Source organism: Caretta caretta, chromosome 2 (genome assembly GCF_965140235.1).
Source record: "Caretta caretta isolate rCarCar2 chromosome 2, rCarCar1.hap1, whole genome shotgun sequence".
Classification (NCBI taxonomy): domain Eukaryota; kingdom Metazoa; phylum Chordata; order Testudines; family Cheloniidae; genus Caretta; species Caretta caretta.
The window spans coordinates 85,571,564-85,591,360 of NC_134207.1; the positions used below are offsets into that span (position 1 = coordinate 85,571,564).

Below are 19,797 nucleotides of genomic sequence, written 5' to 3' on the forward strand. Positions count from 1 at the left end.
AAATACAGGTTGGTTCGAGGAAACATCTCGCTGGATTTCGTTTTCATGTGAGATGTAAGAGATGCGTTACGGATGGCTATAAACAGGGAGGGGGATGTCGCATGGTTTCTGAGGTGCTACAATTGGTAGGGCTCATACATCTACTTCTTCTCCCATATATGTTACTTTTGCACCTGTATATTTGCATCTCCTTCCTCCCTAGAAAAAGCTGGGGAAGCCGGTGATCCGGATCATCCTGAAAGTCACCAAATCTGGGGTCTGGTTAACAAAAACGTTCCAATATTCACTGAGAATGCCCCACCACCAGCTCCCTCCTGATCAAACCAGAGTGTTGTTTGCTCCAGCACCCCAAAAGCCTGCACCTAGTGCAGTGTAACATGGGAAAGTTTTTGAAGGAGTGAGGACCAAAATAATTTAGTATTTTTTAACATATTTAACCTAAATTGCACCTGCAAATCTGGTCGCCAGTGCAGGTCAGAGAGCACAAGTATAATGTGCTCTTTACGTGAAGCACTGCTTAAACAAGTGGGATGCATCATTGTGTGTGTGCTGCAATTTCTGAATAGTCTGAAAGTGGCCTCCCATGTAGACAGCACTGTAATAATCTAACCTTCCAGTGACAAGGGCATGAATAATCTTGGTGAGGTCCACCTCCAAAGGGATGGATTTCTGTGATTCCTAGGATTTATAAACATAACAGAGTTTCTATAAGCAAGGTTCCTTACTTTCCGCCTTTGGTGTCAAAGGCTAATCGAGATTCATCCTCAATTGGTTCATAATTCTTGGACCAGACAAACTTAGAGTCTGAAGACATCTGGTCACATTCAAAGTTCAGGGAAATGACTCCATTATCATCCACATCTACTTCCACTTCTTTAGTTCCTGGAAGATCAAAACAAAGCATGTCTACTTTTTAATAGAAAGCAGCACAAATTATTTGCATGCATATCATTCACAGGGTAAATTAAGCAAAGCCCTTTCCTTCCTTCTGCTCATACATAAGCTGCTGCAACAGGCCAGTGTCCTTGATCCTTTACTCATGAGAAGAGTCTTTATCTAGGTGTGTAATTCCACTGAAGTAATGAACAAATTAAAGAGGGTACATAGGGCAATGAGATTACTTGCACATGATTAAGGACTATGCATACATGAAGATTGCAGCATTGAGCCCTGGGCTGAAAGAAGCCTTATCTCAGGCTTAAAAATAAAATGAAATGCACTGGAAAAACTGAACAGAAACAAATGCAAGTCCATTAAAATGCATTAAATGTTGAAAATATTGTAAAAGTAATACCTTAGACAGTAAGACATATGCATTGTATTCTTTACATAGGGAAAGCTTCTAATTTTCTAGTAAAATACAAGTTCATGCCACATACACAAGAATATACTTGGGAAAGGTGGAGGGGTGAATAGGAAATTAAGAGTTCATATTAATTTCACAAATGAATCATCATAGCAGAACTCACTTGTGCATCTAAAGGTGTTATACACAGCAGCTCATTCACACGTACAGATGTTGAATTAATCGAGTCTGACATATTGCCCAGAAATGGCCTATGGAATGCATCCTGTGCACACCAGTAGGGAGTGTATTTGTGATTGGGCAGCCAAGTACAACACCTTGGTTCAAACCAAGAGCTGGTTTTGAATGCTGCCTGCTACTCCTGCAGGCCTTGGTAAGGGTAAGGCCATCCAGCATGCACTGGAAGGGCACTGAATGGGGAATAACAAGTCCAGGGCCAGAATATACCTAGGATCTGTTCTTCATGCATACCTGTGCAGCCAAGAGAACTGCATTTTCTGCATGGGTGCAGAGTTGGCTCTTTACCTCTGTGTCAAATATGGAGGTAATTTTTCTCTAACAACTTGTTTGGTATCGTCACTGGAAGCACTGTTCATTCAAGGGGACTTGGAGAATATCCATTGTGTTTTTGCACAGCTCTGAACTGAACTGGACCTTCTACTTTAAAAAGGCCTCTGATGTTATAATATTCAGTTTGAGAGTGTCTTGAACTGCCTAAAATGTCAATGACACACTTTCCCCCTAAAATGTTATATCTTAAAGAAAAGGGCTTCATTCACAAAAATCCATCAGAATATCCAGAAATTAGTAATAAATGAGTAGTAAATGCTTCATTTCCAGCACATTTCTTGAGTCTAGTTCCCACAATCCTAATACTATACATGGCTTCTCCACTACTGTGAGAAGCAGCACATTCCTTTGTAATGAAGTAGCTTGTGAACATGTAACTGACTGTCTTAATGCTTACAGCTTGCCATAAATGTTTAATAAAAGGAGAGATCAATATTTGTTGCTATACCAGTATTATCATTTATCAGCCCTTTCTGTAATGCAATATGCAGTTCAGAAATACATGTAAAGTACCTGTGAATGATAAATGTAGTCTGAGGTCTACATATCTCTTACTGGGCAGTAACATGTTTGTAAATTTACCAATGTAAACCACTATATGGAAATTCACCATTTGACATGTCATTACCGTTTGTTTCCACTGCAGATTGTTAGCGTATGAATCTTCTGATGAAAGTGTAGGTAACGTGCAAAAATTCTGCTATAAGTGTGATTCAAAAGGCAATATGCTTGACACTTCATTAGCTTGCGTTCACTATATATTACTACTACCGCTCAGCATTTATATCTGGCAATGGTGGTGTTTATACAACTCAGGGTGCATTTTTATGAGTTAATTTTTTCTCATTTTGCTTTACCTCTACCATAAATAGACTCATAGACATTAAGGTCAGAAGGGACCATTATGATCATCTAGTCTGACCTCCTGCACAATGCAGGCCACAGAATCTCACTCACCCACTCCTGCAATAAACCTCTCACCTATGTCTGAGCTATTGAAATCCTCAAATCATGGTTTAAAGACTTCAAGGTGCAGAGAATCCTCCAGCAAGTGACCCGTGACCCATGCTATAGAGGAAGGTGAAAAAATCCCAGGGCCTCTTCCAATCTGCCCTGGAGGAAAATTCCTTCCCGACCCCAAATATGGCGATCAGCTGAACCCTAAGCATGGGGGCAAGATTCACCAGCCCGATACCCAGGAAAGAATTCTCTGTAGTAATTCAGATCCCACCCCATCTAACATCCCATCACAGGCCATTGGGCCTATTTACCATGAATAGTTAAAGATCAATTAATTGACAAAATCATGTTATCCCATCATACCATCTCCTCCATAAATACTTAAACAGGTCACTAAGAAACTAAAGCATGTTTCTAGATTATTGGTCTTATCTATCAGATTTCAGAGTAACAGCCGTGTTAGTCTGTATTCGCAAAAAGAAAAGGAGTACTTGTGGCACCTTAGAGACTAACCAATTTATTTGAGCATAAGCTTGTAGCTCACGAAAGCTTATGCTCAAATAAATTGGTTAGTCTCTAAGGTGCCACAAGTACTCCTTTTCTTTTTATCTATCAGAGGTATTCACCAAATCTCCAAAAAGAAATTGGAGAGGTAGACATAACAATATCAGGCAAATTTCCCTTGTCCTAATAGCATGGTGATTTCAACATCTCATTTTGAGTCTCAGTTAAAGGCCCCATAGGGGAAAAAATACCTGGATTATAATAAAGACAGAGACTCTGATATCAAACATTAATTATCCCCATTTCTCTGAGAGTTTCATTACACTGAACTTGTTGATAAGGTGTGCAATTTGGAAAGATTAGAGTATCTGAAATCATTTCAAATTGAGCTGGACAGAGGAATGGGTGAACAGGGCACTTTAATTAAATTTCTGAAACTTGGCTTTAAGGCTCTCAATGCAGCCAAAAATCTTCCTGTCCAGTTGGAAATTGCCCATTGATCAGCTGCAATGACTGGGCTGGATAATAGCGTGTGACTAGGGTGAAACAGCAGAAATGTACTGCCACAGTGGGCTCAGTTCTTGAGTCTGGCAAAGCTGGGCTTATTGTAGGGACTGAGGTGGTATGGGAGAAATAGCAACTTTATGCTACTTCTATGCGCCCTTGATCCTGGGGTTGCCTGTGGGTCAGTTCACCCTCACTCGATCCCCAGTTCTGGTGTAACTTAGAGCAGCCTGTTCTAAGTTACTCCTAGCTGCAACAGTTCTCAAATAGTTGTTCCAGCAGCTGAAGATTGCCAGAGCACAGCAGCACTCTAGATGCTAGCATTCAGACATCATCTAAAAGCCACTCTTCCAATATGCCCCTGTGTTGGCTCTACATAAGGAGAATCCTCAGCTGGAGATATAGGTGAGATTTAAGGCCCTGATCCTGCAATCTGATACCTGTGGGTAGACCTTTATGTCTGGGCAGAGTCCTACTATAGTTAATGGTGCTTCATGCAGGTGCAATGGTCTGCCCACACAGATGATTTTGCAGGATCGGGGCCTAATTCTGCTTTGCAGTGAGCAGCACCAGAGCTAGGGGCTGGCACAATGGGATTTGAAAAAGGGTTAAAGCATACTCCTCAGAGCCCTGGGATTTTCTGTGGAGAAAACACACAATGAAATCACTTTGATGAAATCAAGACTAAGTTATAGCTAAAGATATAGGTTTGTTTGGGGGTTTGCTGTTTGTTTGGGCCAATTGTTTTGTTTTATTTTATTTTATCTTTTAAAACATTATAAGGAAAAAGTGTACATAGTTGGCAAATAGAAACAAAAAATACAAAATATTTGACCATATTACCCACACGTGCTAGAAACAGGAGATTGCCTCCAGTCCTACTGACAGAAATAATTCCTTTCAGTATATTTATTTAAGTTTCTATTCCTCTTGGGTTAGAGATCTTGCTCTCCCGCTGATATTTCTGACTTATTCATCAAAAATAACATTGCAATTCTATTTGCAAAATGCAGGAATCCTCCAGACTTATGTGACCAAAATAACATTTTGCATCTATCCACGATCTTAATAATGCCAACATTAGTTGGGAAACTACCTTTCCAGAAGATCTGAGACCAATTTTTAAAAATGTCATGATCATGCCTGAGATTTGTATGGTTTGAGTGAGAAAGCATTTTTAACCAGATTTTTGCCTTTTTGAGGGATTTGTTTTGTCTTTTCTTAACCCTTCATAAGAAGTGTAGTTTGGCAGAGACCATATTTACAGATCTGAGCTAAAAGTATGGGTCAACAACAAAGTCACTACAAGATAAATTGGCCCTGAGCTTCCCTGAGAACTTTGTTGGGCCAAATCTTGACTCTCCTACTTTGTGGACTTGGAATCCGACCCCAGCTCTGTGCCCCTGAGCAATAATGAAATCCTGAGACAAGAGTCCTATATGGGTAACAGCCAGGGTGCAGCTCTGCAGTTAAGGGCTGTGGGCGTTCTCTGCTGAGTTTGGCCCAATGACTCTAGACACACACCTTACTGCAGCTATCATAGATCTTAATGGGAGTTACATGGCTAAATCTCCTTGCAGGTGGTAAAAAAGTATCCCCAGCTCTGAATGACTGCTTATATTCTCATTCTGTTGGAACTGAAATTATATGAGAGGTTCCTTATTTGATATGTGTGGGGGTTGCTATTGCATGACAAGCTTGTGTTATCAGTCTGAAGGCTAAGCATTAATCCTCAAAGGGAAGCAGAAACTTTGGGGCAAATGTTTATCTGATTCTTATTTCATGAGTTTTTCTATTTTTATTATTCCAATGTCAGAACAATAGGACTCTATGGGTAGGTCTACACTTCAATAAAACACCCACAGCCGGTCCATGTCAACTGACTTGGAATCACAGGCCTCGGGCTGTGGGGCTCTAAAGTTGCAGAATAGACATCAGGCACTAATTGGAGCCTGGCCTCTGGAACCCTCCCCGCTCATGGGATCCCAAAATCGGGGCTCCAAGTGTGAGCCCAAATGTTTTTTATAGCCCCATTTTATAGCCCCATCGCCTGAGCCCCACAAGCCCGACTCAGCTGACATGGGATGTTTTATTGAAGGGTAGACATATCCTACAGGCCTATCCTACTCTCATTGGTGACTGGCAAAAAGTCCCAATGGGTCAAGGAGCACCTAGAACTAGGCTGCAGCCTTAGATGTGTTTATCTTATACTAAATTGTTACTAATTATGTATCTAAAGGAGATTTTGGGGGTACATTTTTCATCTTGTATCTTTTTTGTTTACAGCACAAAAAATATACCTGCATGAGCCTCAGAGTCTTAGATGTTTTACTTTTGTGTTTGTTTTTATTAGTTTCATATATTGTGTGTCAGTTCTAACAACAGTACTACCTCCTATGAGTAGATTAAAAATCTATGGGCCCAACGCCTCTTCCTATGGAAATACCAATGGAAAGGGTCTGGAGGGAGGAAAGCTATATGAAGCTCACAGGGATTCCTTCATGTTCTTCTGTTTTATTAAGGGCTATGTCCCCCGTGGAAATAGCAGGGGTCCAGAGTCCAAAACCACAGATACTCAGATATCTATATGAAACCCATGGATCCACTGGAGTTCTGGGTCCAGCTGTGTGGGGATTCTGTGCCTCCACACTGATTCTTGGGTTCCCTGTTTCTCTCCACACCTTTCTAGCATTGTGGATTCAGTGGAGCCATGCTGAAAGCATTTCTCCAGTTAGCAGCTGCCCTGGGATCTCCATGTAAAGGTAGTCTCCACAGCACAGATGGTGTCTGTGTTAACTTGTGGAAGGATTTACTGTTGGTGTCAAGGGAGAAAAAGAACATTCTCCTTGGCCCATTCACAGCCTGTTGTTAGGATATAGATATTCAGGCCTGTCTACAAAGGCCTGTACTTTAAGAATTTTGGGGTATTCTTATCACTTGGCTAGTTCTAGAGGTATAAAAGAAAGAATCAAAATCACTGTCTGCTGGTGTAAGGGCCTTCTCTTACTGTGACAGTTTGAGGCCCTGTTCTTAGGCTAAGGCCTTTGGCTAAGCAGCAGAGGCAGCCATAAGCTAGGAAGCGAACAGTCACATCCTCACATTCCAAACTAGTCACATTGAAATAAGGTGCTATTGGGCTGTCAGGCACTATCAGGACAGGATTGTATTCCTATCACCTCCAGAGAAAGGGAAGTGCCTAGAAAATGTAAAAGGAAACTTAGTTTGATAGCATCCTGTCTGGCAAGAACTCACTTATCAATAGCTGGGATGTGAAATCCTCACTTCTGTATTGTTTTGTCATTATAGTTTCCACTTTGCTATTGTTTGTCTGTATAATCTCTGTCTGGTTCTGTGATTGTTTCTGTCTGTTGTATAATTAATTTTGCTGGGTGTAATCTAATTATTGTGGTGGGATATAATTGGTTAGCTAATCATGTTACAATATGTTAGGACTGGTTAGTTAAATTTCAGTAGAATGATTGGTTAAGGTATAGCTAAGAATATTACTATATAAATTAGGGGCAAACAGGAAGTAAGTTGGGATTCGAAGATAAGGAAAAAGGAACTTGTATTTAAGCTTGCTGGAAGTTCACCCCAAAAAACATCGAATTGTTTGCACCTTCGGACTTCGGGTATTGTTGCTCTCTGTTCATGCGAGAAGGACCAGGGAAGTGGGAGAGTGAAGGAATAAGCTCTCTAACACCTGTCTCCTCCCCAGGTACTCTCTGTGAGTCAAGGGACTGAAGGGATACGAGCTGCAGTGGCAGCTGCAGCTGATCTCCCTTCTATCTGGGGAAGAGTAAAACCTAAGTGTGGAAGTTACACTTCATGCACTGATCTAGGGGAACAATTGGACCCTCTATTTATGTATTTATCTGCATTTGCATACAAATATTATTTTACCATATTTGTGTGTTCCACTATTTGTGTGTATGTATGGTATGGGCATCCAACCATTTTCAGAAAATATATTTTGTAAAGGAGGTAAAGAGTCATACTCAACTGATATCCTTTATAGGAAAAGGGGTTGGTGCATTGGTAATACATTGAAGGACAGATAGGTTCAGTTCCTTTGTGTGTATTCTCTGCTTATGAGCATGTCTGATAAATATGAACCTGTATTAATGCAGATGCAAAACAACAAACGAACCTGGTCGTGTTTCTGCTATGACAGGGTCAGTGGTATCAGAAGGTTTCCCGACACCAGCTTGATTTGTTGCTCGCACCCGGAACAGATAGCTGACACCTTCCTTTAGGCCACTGACCTAGAACAAGCAAATAGAGAAGCAAGGTACACTACTGAGTAGTTCATTTTACTCTTCCATATCTATAACACTAGTTTGGAGGCTTAACAATAATTTAACTTCCTCTTTTGTTTTTCTCCTTTTCCTCTTGGCAACTTCCACTTTCCTCATGTCCCTCCCATCCAGGCCTACGTGACTGTAACTTATTTTTGTTTGCTACTTGTGTCTACCCAGCATTTTTGATGGTGTCATCAAAGATGTTAGCACATTTCTGGGAACAGGATGTTTTTAACTCTTGTGCAGTCTATCTGCCTCTGCAGCTGCAGACCAAAAATACTGCAGGTCAATTCTGGCTTTTAAAAAAAATTGTAGTCAGAGTGGATAATTCAAACCATAGATATTTAGAATCTGGAGGTCATTCTCTATTGGATTATAATGATTTTAACATCCAGTTTGAGGCTACACTACATTCCAATGTCCCTTTAAAAATACACAAGCAAAGATCACATTTTAAAGTGAGGGTTTTTTTTAAATGACCTTTGAAATATACAAATTTCAAATGTATGTATTCATTTGTACACTCCTGGAAGAATGTTTAGAATCAAGATACAGTTAATCTTATATTTAGAAATTGCACCATGAAATTATGTACCATAATAGCGTAGCCATCTAAATTACAAACTCACAAAAAATTAGATGACAGGGTATATTATGTTAAAAGCAGCCATCCTGTCGTATTTTCACAGCACACACCTCAGCAATTTGCCACTTGTGTTCACCTTTGAGTCAGGAAATACAGAGGCTACATATGTGTTATAACACTATTTTAGGAACGCCATTTCACTTTGGTAGTGCATTCTTTTATTTTTAGACTTATTGGGACAAATTTTCTTCCAAGTTAAACCCCTATGTGACTCTGCTAGCATTACATGGGTGTAACTGAGGGCACAACATAGCTTGATAAGCTAAAACTGTAAGGAAGCACTACCAAAATAGAACGGCATACCTAGAACTGACTTCACAGAAGTTGCACTGGTGTAATTGAATTTGGTTCCAAAACGGATTACCTTTAAGAATTTATTTGCAATTGGCTTCTCATTGACACTCCTCCAATGTTCGTCTGTTGCTTCTGTTTCCTTCACATCAACATAGTAACCAGTTACGGGATTGCGGCCAATATAAACTGGTGGTTTCCACAGTAAAACCAAAGAGTCTTTTCTAACTTCAGTGTATAAGAGATCATGGGGTGGTCCTAAAGGATAGAAAAAAAAATTGAAATCTTGTGCATTAAATAAAGCCATAAGCAGGCCATTGCATAAAACAAATGAAAAATGTACCATCTCAAAAAGACTGTGGACTAAATTCAGAGTGGGTGTAAGTAGATACAACTTCATTGTACCTGTGAACTTATACAGTCCCAAAAATGAACTAGCTCCCAAAATGATCCAATTTCCCTTTTTTCTAACCTACAATGTCTCAATCAAACATAAATGACCAGTCTCATCAAATGACAGGGAGAGAAGTTAATTATTAAACTTATTCATTTGTTGAGAGCCTGATCTAATGCCCATTGACGTCAATGGGAGTCTTTTCACTAACTTTAGTGGGTATTGGATCTGGCCCTGAACGGACATGTTTAGGACAGGGCTAAAGGGCCTGTTTCTTCACTGCCTTGCACCTTGTGTAGACATTTACACCAGGCATAGATGTAGTATAGGAACCTATTAAATAGAAAAGAAATAAACAATTAGCTGCAATGTGGGTATTCAATGCTATCAAATCAGAAGAGCAATGTTTAACACCCACTTTGCACAGGTGTAAATGACTCTGCAAAGCAGTGGAGAGTCAAGCCTTATGTGCTGAGCAACTTTACTTCCATTGATTTCTATTGGAACTGAGAGCACACAGCAGGTGTAGCAGCAAACCCATAGCAGACCTCAGGATGCGTCCTGCTGAGAATAAGAACAGAACACTGTTCTAGACAGCAGCATTCCTCTCTCATTTTGTGTAGAGTGTGGGTTTAGTATTCTCCACTTAATGATGTTGAGCTTTGATGTTCTGTTTAGATTTTTACCTGGAACAGCAATGGTCCATTCTTCACATTTGAAGGATCGAGTAGGGGGGGAGGGAGTGCCGACCCCAGCTAGGTTAGCAGCAGCCACTTGGAATTGGTACACCATGTTTTCCTTCAAATTGTGAATCTGCAGGATTAATAAAACTATACCCATTAACCTTGCTTTAAAGTTGTAGGAGGCGGTTGCACTGATGACTATGTCACATATGAAAACTCGAGGATACAAATCCTCTTTATAAAGCCTGTAAAATGAACAGGTGAAAGCAATATTAAAAATCAGTTATGTATACTTTCATTTCTTTTCAAAGATTTAAGAAAGAAAAGGCACCACAAAAGCTACCTTTGTGCACTGGTGTCTGGCCAATACCTTCTATAAACAGCCACTTCTGAGCAAACTGAGAAAGGGTTGAGACTGTGGGCTTGTCTTTGCGTATAGCACTACAGTAGTGCAGTTGCACTGATCTAGATCTTTAGTGAAAACACTACAAACACCTGACCGGAGAGCTTCTCCCATCAGCATAGTTAATCCACCCCCAGAGGGGGAAGCTATGTCGGGGGAGAAGCTCTCCCATCAACATAGGGCTGTCTACCCAAGGGGTTAGGTTGATCTAACTACATCGCTCGGGGGGGTGGATTTTTCACACCGCTGAGCAACATCATTATACCAATATAGGTCTGTAGTGTAGACCTAGCCTATGAATGTTCTAAATGTGCATAAACTGTAATAAAACAAACAAACAAACAAAAAAAACCCCAACCTATCTTTACTCTTAGACATTGTGCTAGGTAGGTAGGGAGCAGAGTGTCACCAGCCATGCGTTAATGACTTAATTCAGCCTGCCGACGTAGGAGCTGTCCCTGCAGTGAGGTGTACGCCGGAACTCATTTTAAAAGCAGCCGTATGCACTTGTGACACTTATGTGCTGCAGATGGTAGCATACTTGCAAGCTGGATCAGGATCGAGCCACAGATCATGACTTCTTTAGGCCACAGCCAGTCAGCACAGGAGTGGCTCAACCCCCTAGTACTCTATTAAGTGTGAAAATGGCCTCATTTTCAAAGATGCTGGGCATGTGCAGCTTCTATTGGTGACATGAGTTCTTAGATACTATGGTGATGGGTGTCAGGCTGCAAGTAGCTCGGTCAGTAGCTAAGCGTGTAGATTGAGGAGTACACTCAGGGTATGTCTACGCTGCCCACGTTACAGCGCAGTCATGGCAGCGCTGCCGCAGGAGCACTGTGAAACGGGCAGCGTAGTCACGCTTTATCACCACGGGAGAGCTCTCCCGGCGATAAAAAACAACGAGGGATGGTAGCGTTAGCGCCGGGAGCACTGTCTATACGGGCGCTTCTCAGCGCTAAAACTGTCGCTCGGGGTGTGTTTCTTCACACCCCGGAACGACTAAAGTTTTAGCGCTCAAAGTGTGTAGTGTAGACACAGCCATAGGAAAAAGCATACCCTACTCTACTCCCACCCACAAAGCAGAGGGCAGGGGATGGCACTAAACATTTATATACAAACCCTCTGCATCCGAGACGTGTTAACTGGTGATTCTTATCATGCTTTAGAAATAAACACTGACAAGAAGCAAAGGACTAGAAGAATACGTTGTTTTACTTTTCATCCTAATACACACCTGATGTAGAATCACAAATCATTGTGAGCAACATATTAACCATCTAAGACATGAAACAGCTTTTAAAAGGCTGAATACCCTCTATTAAATTGTAGACCAGGTTTCTGAGTCACATTTAATAGAGTAATAATACTTTTTCACTTATATAGCACCATTTTATCAAGGAACCCAAAATACTTCCAAACAAGGACAGCATAACTCTTATTATATCTGTGGCATTAAAGAATGAGCAAACCAAGAAAATATTAGACTACATTTGTTTACTATGGAGTATCTCTGACATAAACATCCCAATCCACTGGAAACAATTAGTTAGAAGCTGTTTTTCCTCATCTGTCTTGTTACATATATACTTCTGATGCATGCTCAGCAATATGAAAATTAACCTCTTACCCTGTAGGCCCTCTCACTAATTGGTTTAATGTTGGCCTCGTTCCATTTTCCAGGAACTCCATCAATCACTTCACGGTAGTTCACATAGTAGCCAGTAATTTCAGCTCCGCCAATGATTTGGGGCTGTTTCCATCCTAGCACCATTGAGTCATGAACACTTTCAAGTACAGTGATGTCATAAGGTGGAGATGGGGCAGCTGTGTCAACATGAACATAATATGAGTAGGCAGTAATCATTCTACTAGTCAAATGAGCATTTGTCTGGCTTTCTCATCTTGTACTTCTTAGTCAGGAAAATCTCCATTTGTAGTCAATGGAAATTTTGCTAGTGTAAGGAATGCAGGATGAAGGCCTCCATAAGCCCAATAAAAACTAAGCTATATAAGCATTAGCTATACAGCAGTGTTTGATATTTGAGAAACAAGCTGATACACAGTGAAAGTGTGTGTCGCAACTGCAGCTCTCATATAAGTGAGCAGGTTTCATTTTCAATGCAGTGAAAGATGAAAAAGTAAAACTAACACCATAGCAGACTTACAAAATTTTGGAGATGCAATGATTTGTTTTCTTTTGCTGAAACCAACTTTTTCCCACACTCAATTTTTTCTTTAGTTCCTTTTTTTACCCCACGCTTCCCTGATGAGAACAGAGGTAATGCAGCACCACCTACTTCCTCATTTTTGGTGTCTTAATGTTATAATGATATCATTGCACCCTTTGAGTAAACTTACCTTACTGAAGGAAAGTGCAGTCATAGACGCAGCTGTATGATCAGAAATAGAAGAGGCCTGTTTCTGGAGCTTACTTTAAAAATATCTGGAGCACAATTTTTTTTTTAAACCAACATAGAAAGCATGAAACTTCAGTCCAACAACTGCACCCACTTCCTTACAATATATCCTACATACATCCCGGTGGAATATTTGTATACAGAGTATTTACCACTGGTCAGCTGTTGGCAATACTTAGGAACTCTTAGTCTCATTTTGGATGTAGCTCAGAATTTTGAAGGACCTCATCTGCTGAATGTTCTTTCAGAATAACACATCATCCAGTCAGCAAAAACTTTATTTTAATTAGTAAAGAAAGCCTGCAGAAAAAAAAACCTATTGCCTTTGAAATCAAGGATAACTATCAATAATTAACTACATTTAATTTAATATATTGTGCAGGAAGCTGTTGCTGAAGTGTATTCAACTGTATGTAGGTATACATTTAGACAGGTGCTCAGATACCACAACGACGGGCATGTATTGCTGGATGATGTATAAGAAAAGTCTAATTGTGTACATATTACAGTAATTTCCCCTGTTTTCTTATTGTCCTGTTTAACAGACTATATCAGCTGGTGTCAGCATAGCTCTACTGAAGTAACCAGTTTATACCAGCTGAAGATCTAGCCAAGTGTCCTTAAGTATGGTGGATGCTAAAGTGTTGGTTGCATATAACTGCTGTATGTGCACTTACAAACTTGATGGGTTTTCTCCATTAAACTATTACTGTCAACTGACAAATACAATATATAATATTCACTAGCACTGTGCCTTAAAGTATAAGAAGTCTAAGCATAAATCCACAAAGGAACTCAATATATCTAAAAACAGCAGAGGTGTTCCTACTCACTATCATGTGTAAGCAGAGTTCGGATGAGCTCCACCCTGACACCTGGTGGTGAGGTGTGGCAAATTGTGGAAAAGAACTTCAGGGGCTGATCTCATTTGCATAGGCACACCCACCCTGCCTAGAATGAGACCATAGCTGCCCAAATGGTCACTTTGGCTGCTGTGGGATCCCCAGTGTCTCTGTTATTGGGGCAGGAAGAATAAATTGTTATTACCCTGATTATGGGAACTGTGCTTGGAACTGTACTTGGCCTTTTGTTTTGATGGAGGGACTCGCCATCAACTAAGTAGCACTCGCTAGGCAAGGGTCATGGGTTCCAAAACTGTGAATTGAGAAAGACGGGGAACAGGTGTTAATACTTGGTGGCATGGGCCCCCTGGTGAGGGCCTTACATGCTAATTTCACTTCCTCCTCTCTCCACTGTGGAATATCAGAACTAATTTTGATTCCGTTAGGTGTCTAGTTAAAGGCTGCTGAGCTCACTTTGGGCTAATGGTGCACCACCATTGAGGCTCCCCTACTACAAGCTGAATTCACAAAAGAGCTGAACTGACTAAGAGCTGAAATCACTGAGTGTTGTGTTAAGTAGTGGGGGAGCCTGAAGATATATTGTGGAGCAGTTCATGGGACGGCAGGAGCTGCTCGTGGGCCGCGGAGCTAAGCGAAGCAGTTTGTGGGGCGGCTGGTGGAGCGGAGCAGAGTGAAGCCCTATGGAGCTGTGGGGTGGTCAGCTTCAGATCATGTAAGGTGCCCCATACCTCTCTCTTCTCCCGCCCCCCATCTCCACCCAGGTTGGGAGGTAAAGCTCTGCAGATGAACTTTCGAACTCTAGGGCTGCCCTGACCAGGGACAGAGACTTTTGGGTCATTGGACTTTTGGGACTTTGGGTGATTTGGGGTTGCTGGACTCAAGAACCAAAAGGAAAGGGCATGCCCCAATTTGCTTGGGGTGGGTTTTTGCTCATGGGTTGTGTTATGAATCTTGTTGGTGGTGTTTCCCCAACATAATGCCACATTGTTTCTCTCTGTTATTAAAAGGCTTTTTGCTACACTCAGACTCTGTGCTTGCGAGAGGGGAGCTATTGCCTCTTGGAGGCGCCCAGCGGCGGTGGTATATATTTGTCCCAGGTCACTGGGTGGGGGCTCGAGCCGGTTTTGCATTGTGTTATTGGAATGGAACCCCTAGATACTGAACCCGGCCCTTGTTGCTGCCAACTCTGACGGGCAGAAGGGTTACACATGTAACAATTAACTCACGGGATTTTGTTTCCTTTGTATATAATCTAGAGTCTGAATATCCACACTCCTTATAGAGAATGAACTGCTGGCAGGTGTTAAAAATCCCTCTGACTATGCAATACAAGCTTTCAGAGTAGCAGCCATGTTAGTCTGTATTCTCAAAAGAAAAGGAGTACTTTGTTAGTCTCTAAGGTGCCACAAGTACTCCTTTTCTTTTGCGAATACAAGCTTTGTTGCTATCCCCAGAAATACCACCAAAGTGATTTAGAAGTCATGATATTTTTGGATACATAAGTGTAATATATAAAGTAAAGTAAAGCAAGCTATTAAATTAGTAAATGACTTTAAATGTTTTGCTGTCAACAGACACAATGTATGGGAAATGGTCCCCCATACCATTCCATGCATAATGACCCTTAATGAAAAGCTGAGTATGTAAATGGATCTGATGGAAGATGCATCATCGGTGAGAATGTCCATTGTGACTTGGATGATAAGAGATGAAAATTGTCTGAGATGAATGTGCTGAAATTGTGAAATCTGTTCATGAGCTCTCACCTATATCTTCCTTCTCTTTCATTTTCTCCAATGCCAAAGGATCCCCAGGTTGAGTCTTACTTGCCTGCTTAGCAGCTCCCTTCTGTGGTGAAGGTGTAGGAACATTCTTAACCGTTTCTCTTACTTCACTGACTCCTGTACTCCCCAGCTTATCAGAGCTACTGGGTAGCACGTGTCTGTTAAATTTAGCATTGCATTTTAGCAAAGCATCTGTGTCAAAGATAGGCTGGAAGGACTCATGCATGCCTTCCCAGGAGGTAGTGTAGTCTGTTAGTCCACCAGCTTTACCACTCAGTTCAGGACACACACCATGAAGCAATCCTCCCCCTGTAATTGCCAGAAAATAACAGACATTTTGAATTAGACATCATTCCTTTTTCTTCATTTATTCAACAGAATGAAGAAATGGCCACAAAGAACACAGGCAGGACATGAACAAACATGATTTTTGCAGACATTACGATATGCTTCGACTCACGAGAAATGTGAAAAGCATAGAGTACCTCCCAACCTTCTCATTACAAGTAACTCTTTTTTTAATGGTATATATTTTACAGCACAGATGTGACAGTCCATAATCTGGAAAGCTAATAGAAGCAAAGTGATTGTCACTTGCCACACTTCTTTTAAGATTAGACCCTTTAACCCATATCTATGATCGTTTCAGCTCATCTTTACAAGTGCCTCTGTGCCACACTTCTGAGGTTGGGAGGTATGTCAGTTTGATACAAATAGAGTTAGAATGTTGAAAACATACAATTTATTCTGGTTCAGTGAGTTCATTAGTCTCCTTATGTTAGTTCAGGCAGTGGCAAAACAGAAATAGCTCATCAACAGTATGGCGGATGCACAGAGTTTTAGGAGGTTTACAGAAGAGAACGACAGCATTATTAGTAGGTTCAGGTATGAAAATAAATCAAGCCGTTAGATATAGGAACTGACTTTACACAGGATGATGTGTATTAGAGGTGATTTATATCACACTATGAAATTAGACTGGCATTCCACTTTTCAGTGAACTATGACGTGAACTTAACAGCGTTTTCATACAGTGGTTCATGAATAACATCTGAGGAAGCCTGGATGGTGAAGATGAACAATCTACATGTGCGCAGTGACTGAGTGACTGCAAAAGTATGGCTGTGAAGCATTACACATGATATGACCAATGGGAAAAATCATTATCTGTGGACAATACTGTAAAACAATATAATTAGTTACAAATATTTGCTGAAAAACAACTTTCTGGAATCATTCAAATTTTTGTTTACTATTGACCATGGCAATGGAACATAGCTTACCAATGGCTGCTTTGACTTCAATAGCCTCTGATTCCTGTGAATATTCACTGAGTCCAGCCGCATTAACAGCTCTGACTCGGAAAATGTAGTTCTCACCAGTGAGGAGTCCATGGCAAATGAATCTAAAGCAAAACAGTAAAGGAACACTTAGAAAACTCCTACCCCGCTGTAGTGAATGGGAGTTTGCCATTGACCTGAGTGGGGCCAGGATTTCACCCCTGAAGTATCTGTATTGCAGTGAGACAACATACGAAGGAGACTTGGATATCAGCAGGAAGGCTGATATGAAATTCTATTTCAAGGAAGCAAATAGGTATGTTTCAAAAGTAATGTCTGGAAATGACTGTCAAACCGATCTGTATGTGAGCAGTTCTTATGCTAATTTAAGGGTTCTGTCTCATAAAAGTGAGGCTTATGGAAATGTGCAAACAGAGGTGAAATATGGAAAAATAAAATGAGCATGTTGCTTTTTGTGAAGAAGTTAATGATAATTTCTCCTTTTAAAAACGAAATATTCATTTACTTGCCATATTAACCCAATCCTATGGGATTGATCTTGCACAGCCCAGGTATAGATGGCAGGGCAGGGATAAGTACAAGGTATAATGTGATGGGCAGGATAAGGAGCACTTCTCAGTAAGCAATCAATTACTTCTGCCTACTAGCAGGAGAAAGGTCAAAGAACAAAGGGCACAGCTAAGCACCTCATTTGCATAACAAGGATCGCACTCATGTATCCGGAGACATGCCCATTCTCTACCATCACCTAACATTTTTTTCCATGAGCTCATGAGAGCATGGGAGTTGCTGTGTCAGGGGGTAGCTTCCTTCTGCTCATAAGGGCATGTCTACACTTACCTCCCGAGCGATCAATCCAGCGGGGATCGATTAATCGTGTCTAGCAAAGACGTGATAAATTGACTGCTGAGCACTCTCCCATCAACTCCAGTACTCCACTGGAGTGATATGTATAGGTGGAGTCGATGGGGAAGCTGCAGCAGTCGACCTACCACAGTGAAGACACCACGGTAAGTAGCTCTAAGTATGTCGACTTCAGCTACGCTATTTTCGTAGCTGAAGTTGCGTAACTTAGACAGACTTAGCTTGCCCCCACCCACCCCTAGTGTTGACCAGGCCTTAACTGCACCCACACGTAGCCTCTGCTCACGCTTGTACTTTCCAACGGGTACATCACAAAGATTTGTAGGACCTAGACCTATGTCTGCTTCAGTGCCATGCTTATAATGCTAGGTGTAACGTTATGTGGTTAGTATGAGTTTCTGCTATAATCTGTCTTCAGCCATACTTGAAAAATTACAATAAACCATGAAAGTTACAGTAAATATAGAGAATAAGAGCAGAAAAAAGATGTCAGAATTTCAACTTCAATTTCTTGCTTCTAAACATCACACAGTAACCTCCTTAACGTTTAAATAGAGGAGTCAGTAGTGGACAGAAGGTTGATGTACATTTTTACCCATGCAACATCTTCATTACACTATAGGATAATAAATAGCATTGGTTGTAAGCACTTCACGGCAGGGAACATCTTTTACTCTGTCTCTCTAAAGTCCTCAATACAACGAAGGCACCTCAATGCTGACTGGAACCTAGGCACTCTAATAATAATTCTCTATCATGGTGACTAATGATTGTAAAGTTAGCAATGTTAATCAGGTACTATTATAAGTCATAATAAGCCAGACCTGGCTTTCAATTACAACATAAATATTCAATAACTCCCTTGAATTCAATGGAATTTCTCTGGATTTACAGCAGTGTAACGAGAATCAGATCAGAATTTGCTAATTAAGGGCCTGATTCTTAGATTCTTACACAGGCAAAATTCCTATTGAGCCAAATTTTGGTTTAATTTATGAAGGTGTAAATCTGGAGTAACTTCATTGATTGACAGAATGAATTTAGTATGAATAAAGGATGTGAGTTCTGTATGAAAGGAATTAGTACATTTGCAATGTAGCATGAAATTTTCTAATGTGCTCATGAGTCTCTTTGATGATGAAAGTGAAACATCAGTGACAGGAAGGGCAGTTGGAGGGAAAGCAGACATATCCTGGTGTCATATTAGTTATACAGTTCTAGAAATATTTACCATTGCCCTTCAAAATGGAGAGCTTTGCTCCCTAACATTATGCAATCTAGTTTTCTAAGTTTGCAAGATCACTCATTCTTTATCTTACTATTTTGTACTATTGTACAATAGCTAGCCTATTTGTTACTCTTGTTCTTGCCTTGCTTGCTGCCACTTCCCTTTTTGTTAGTTACACTTACTTGTTGCCTTTGAATTAAAATTAGATTGTAAGTTTCTTGGGGTCAGAGACCATGATTTAATATATGTTTGTATAGCACCTAGTGCAATGTGGCCCCAATCTTGATTCAGACCTTAGTTTGCTACCACAATACTAGTACTACTATTATTGTTATAGCCATAAAGTATGTAAACCAGCAAACAAACTTGCCATGCTGGGGGACCAGCAAACCTGCCTTCCATGTTTTTATATCCACTACCTTGTGCCTTTCACTGGATTGTTATTGCTTGGTTCCCAATGGCCAGATCCAGCTATGCTTGCTTCTATGTAATACCCAACCAATTCCTTGGCATCTTTAGATTCTGTCCAAGTGACAACCACTGAAGTATCTGTATTCCTGGTTGGTATAATACGGCCAGGGACTTTGGGAATATCTGGGGGGACAAACAAAAATAAATTAGTAACTAATAAGGGTAAAATTTACCAACATAAAAATAAGGATCACATTGTGCTCTTGATTATTAAAGTGTGAATCTAAGCAACTCCAGTGACTTCATCTGAGTTTCTGTACTCCAGATTTACACTAGTGTAACTCTGAGTAGAATTCAGCCCTCA

General features: G+C 40.7%; 1 protein-coding gene across 2 annotated transcripts in view; it reads right to left on the minus strand.

Annotated features, from left to right (window-relative positions):
• MYOM1 (myomesin 1) overlaps positions 1–19,797 on the minus strand; it is a 104,554-nt gene that overhangs the window by 27,155 nt on the left and 57,602 nt on the right. Inside the window, exons 16-23 of one of the 2 annotated variants that reach the window (XM_048840379.2) lie at positions 19,442–19,616; positions 16,913–17,034; positions 15,612–15,938; positions 12,193–12,389; positions 10,163–10,289; positions 9,156–9,340; positions 7,995–8,109; positions 726–882 (exon numbers count right to left, since the gene is read on the minus strand). In XM_048840379.2, coding sequence (XP_048696336.2) covers positions 726–882; positions 7,995–8,109; positions 9,156–9,340; positions 10,163–10,289; positions 12,193–12,389; positions 15,612–15,938; positions 16,913–17,034; positions 19,442–19,616 — 1,405 coding nt within the window. The remainder of the gene's footprint in view (positions 1–725; positions 883–7,994; positions 8,110–9,155; positions 9,341–10,162; positions 10,290–12,192; positions 12,390–15,611; positions 15,939–16,912; positions 17,035–19,441; positions 19,617–19,797) is intronic. The other variant, XM_075125296.1, reaches the window with a different exon arrangement.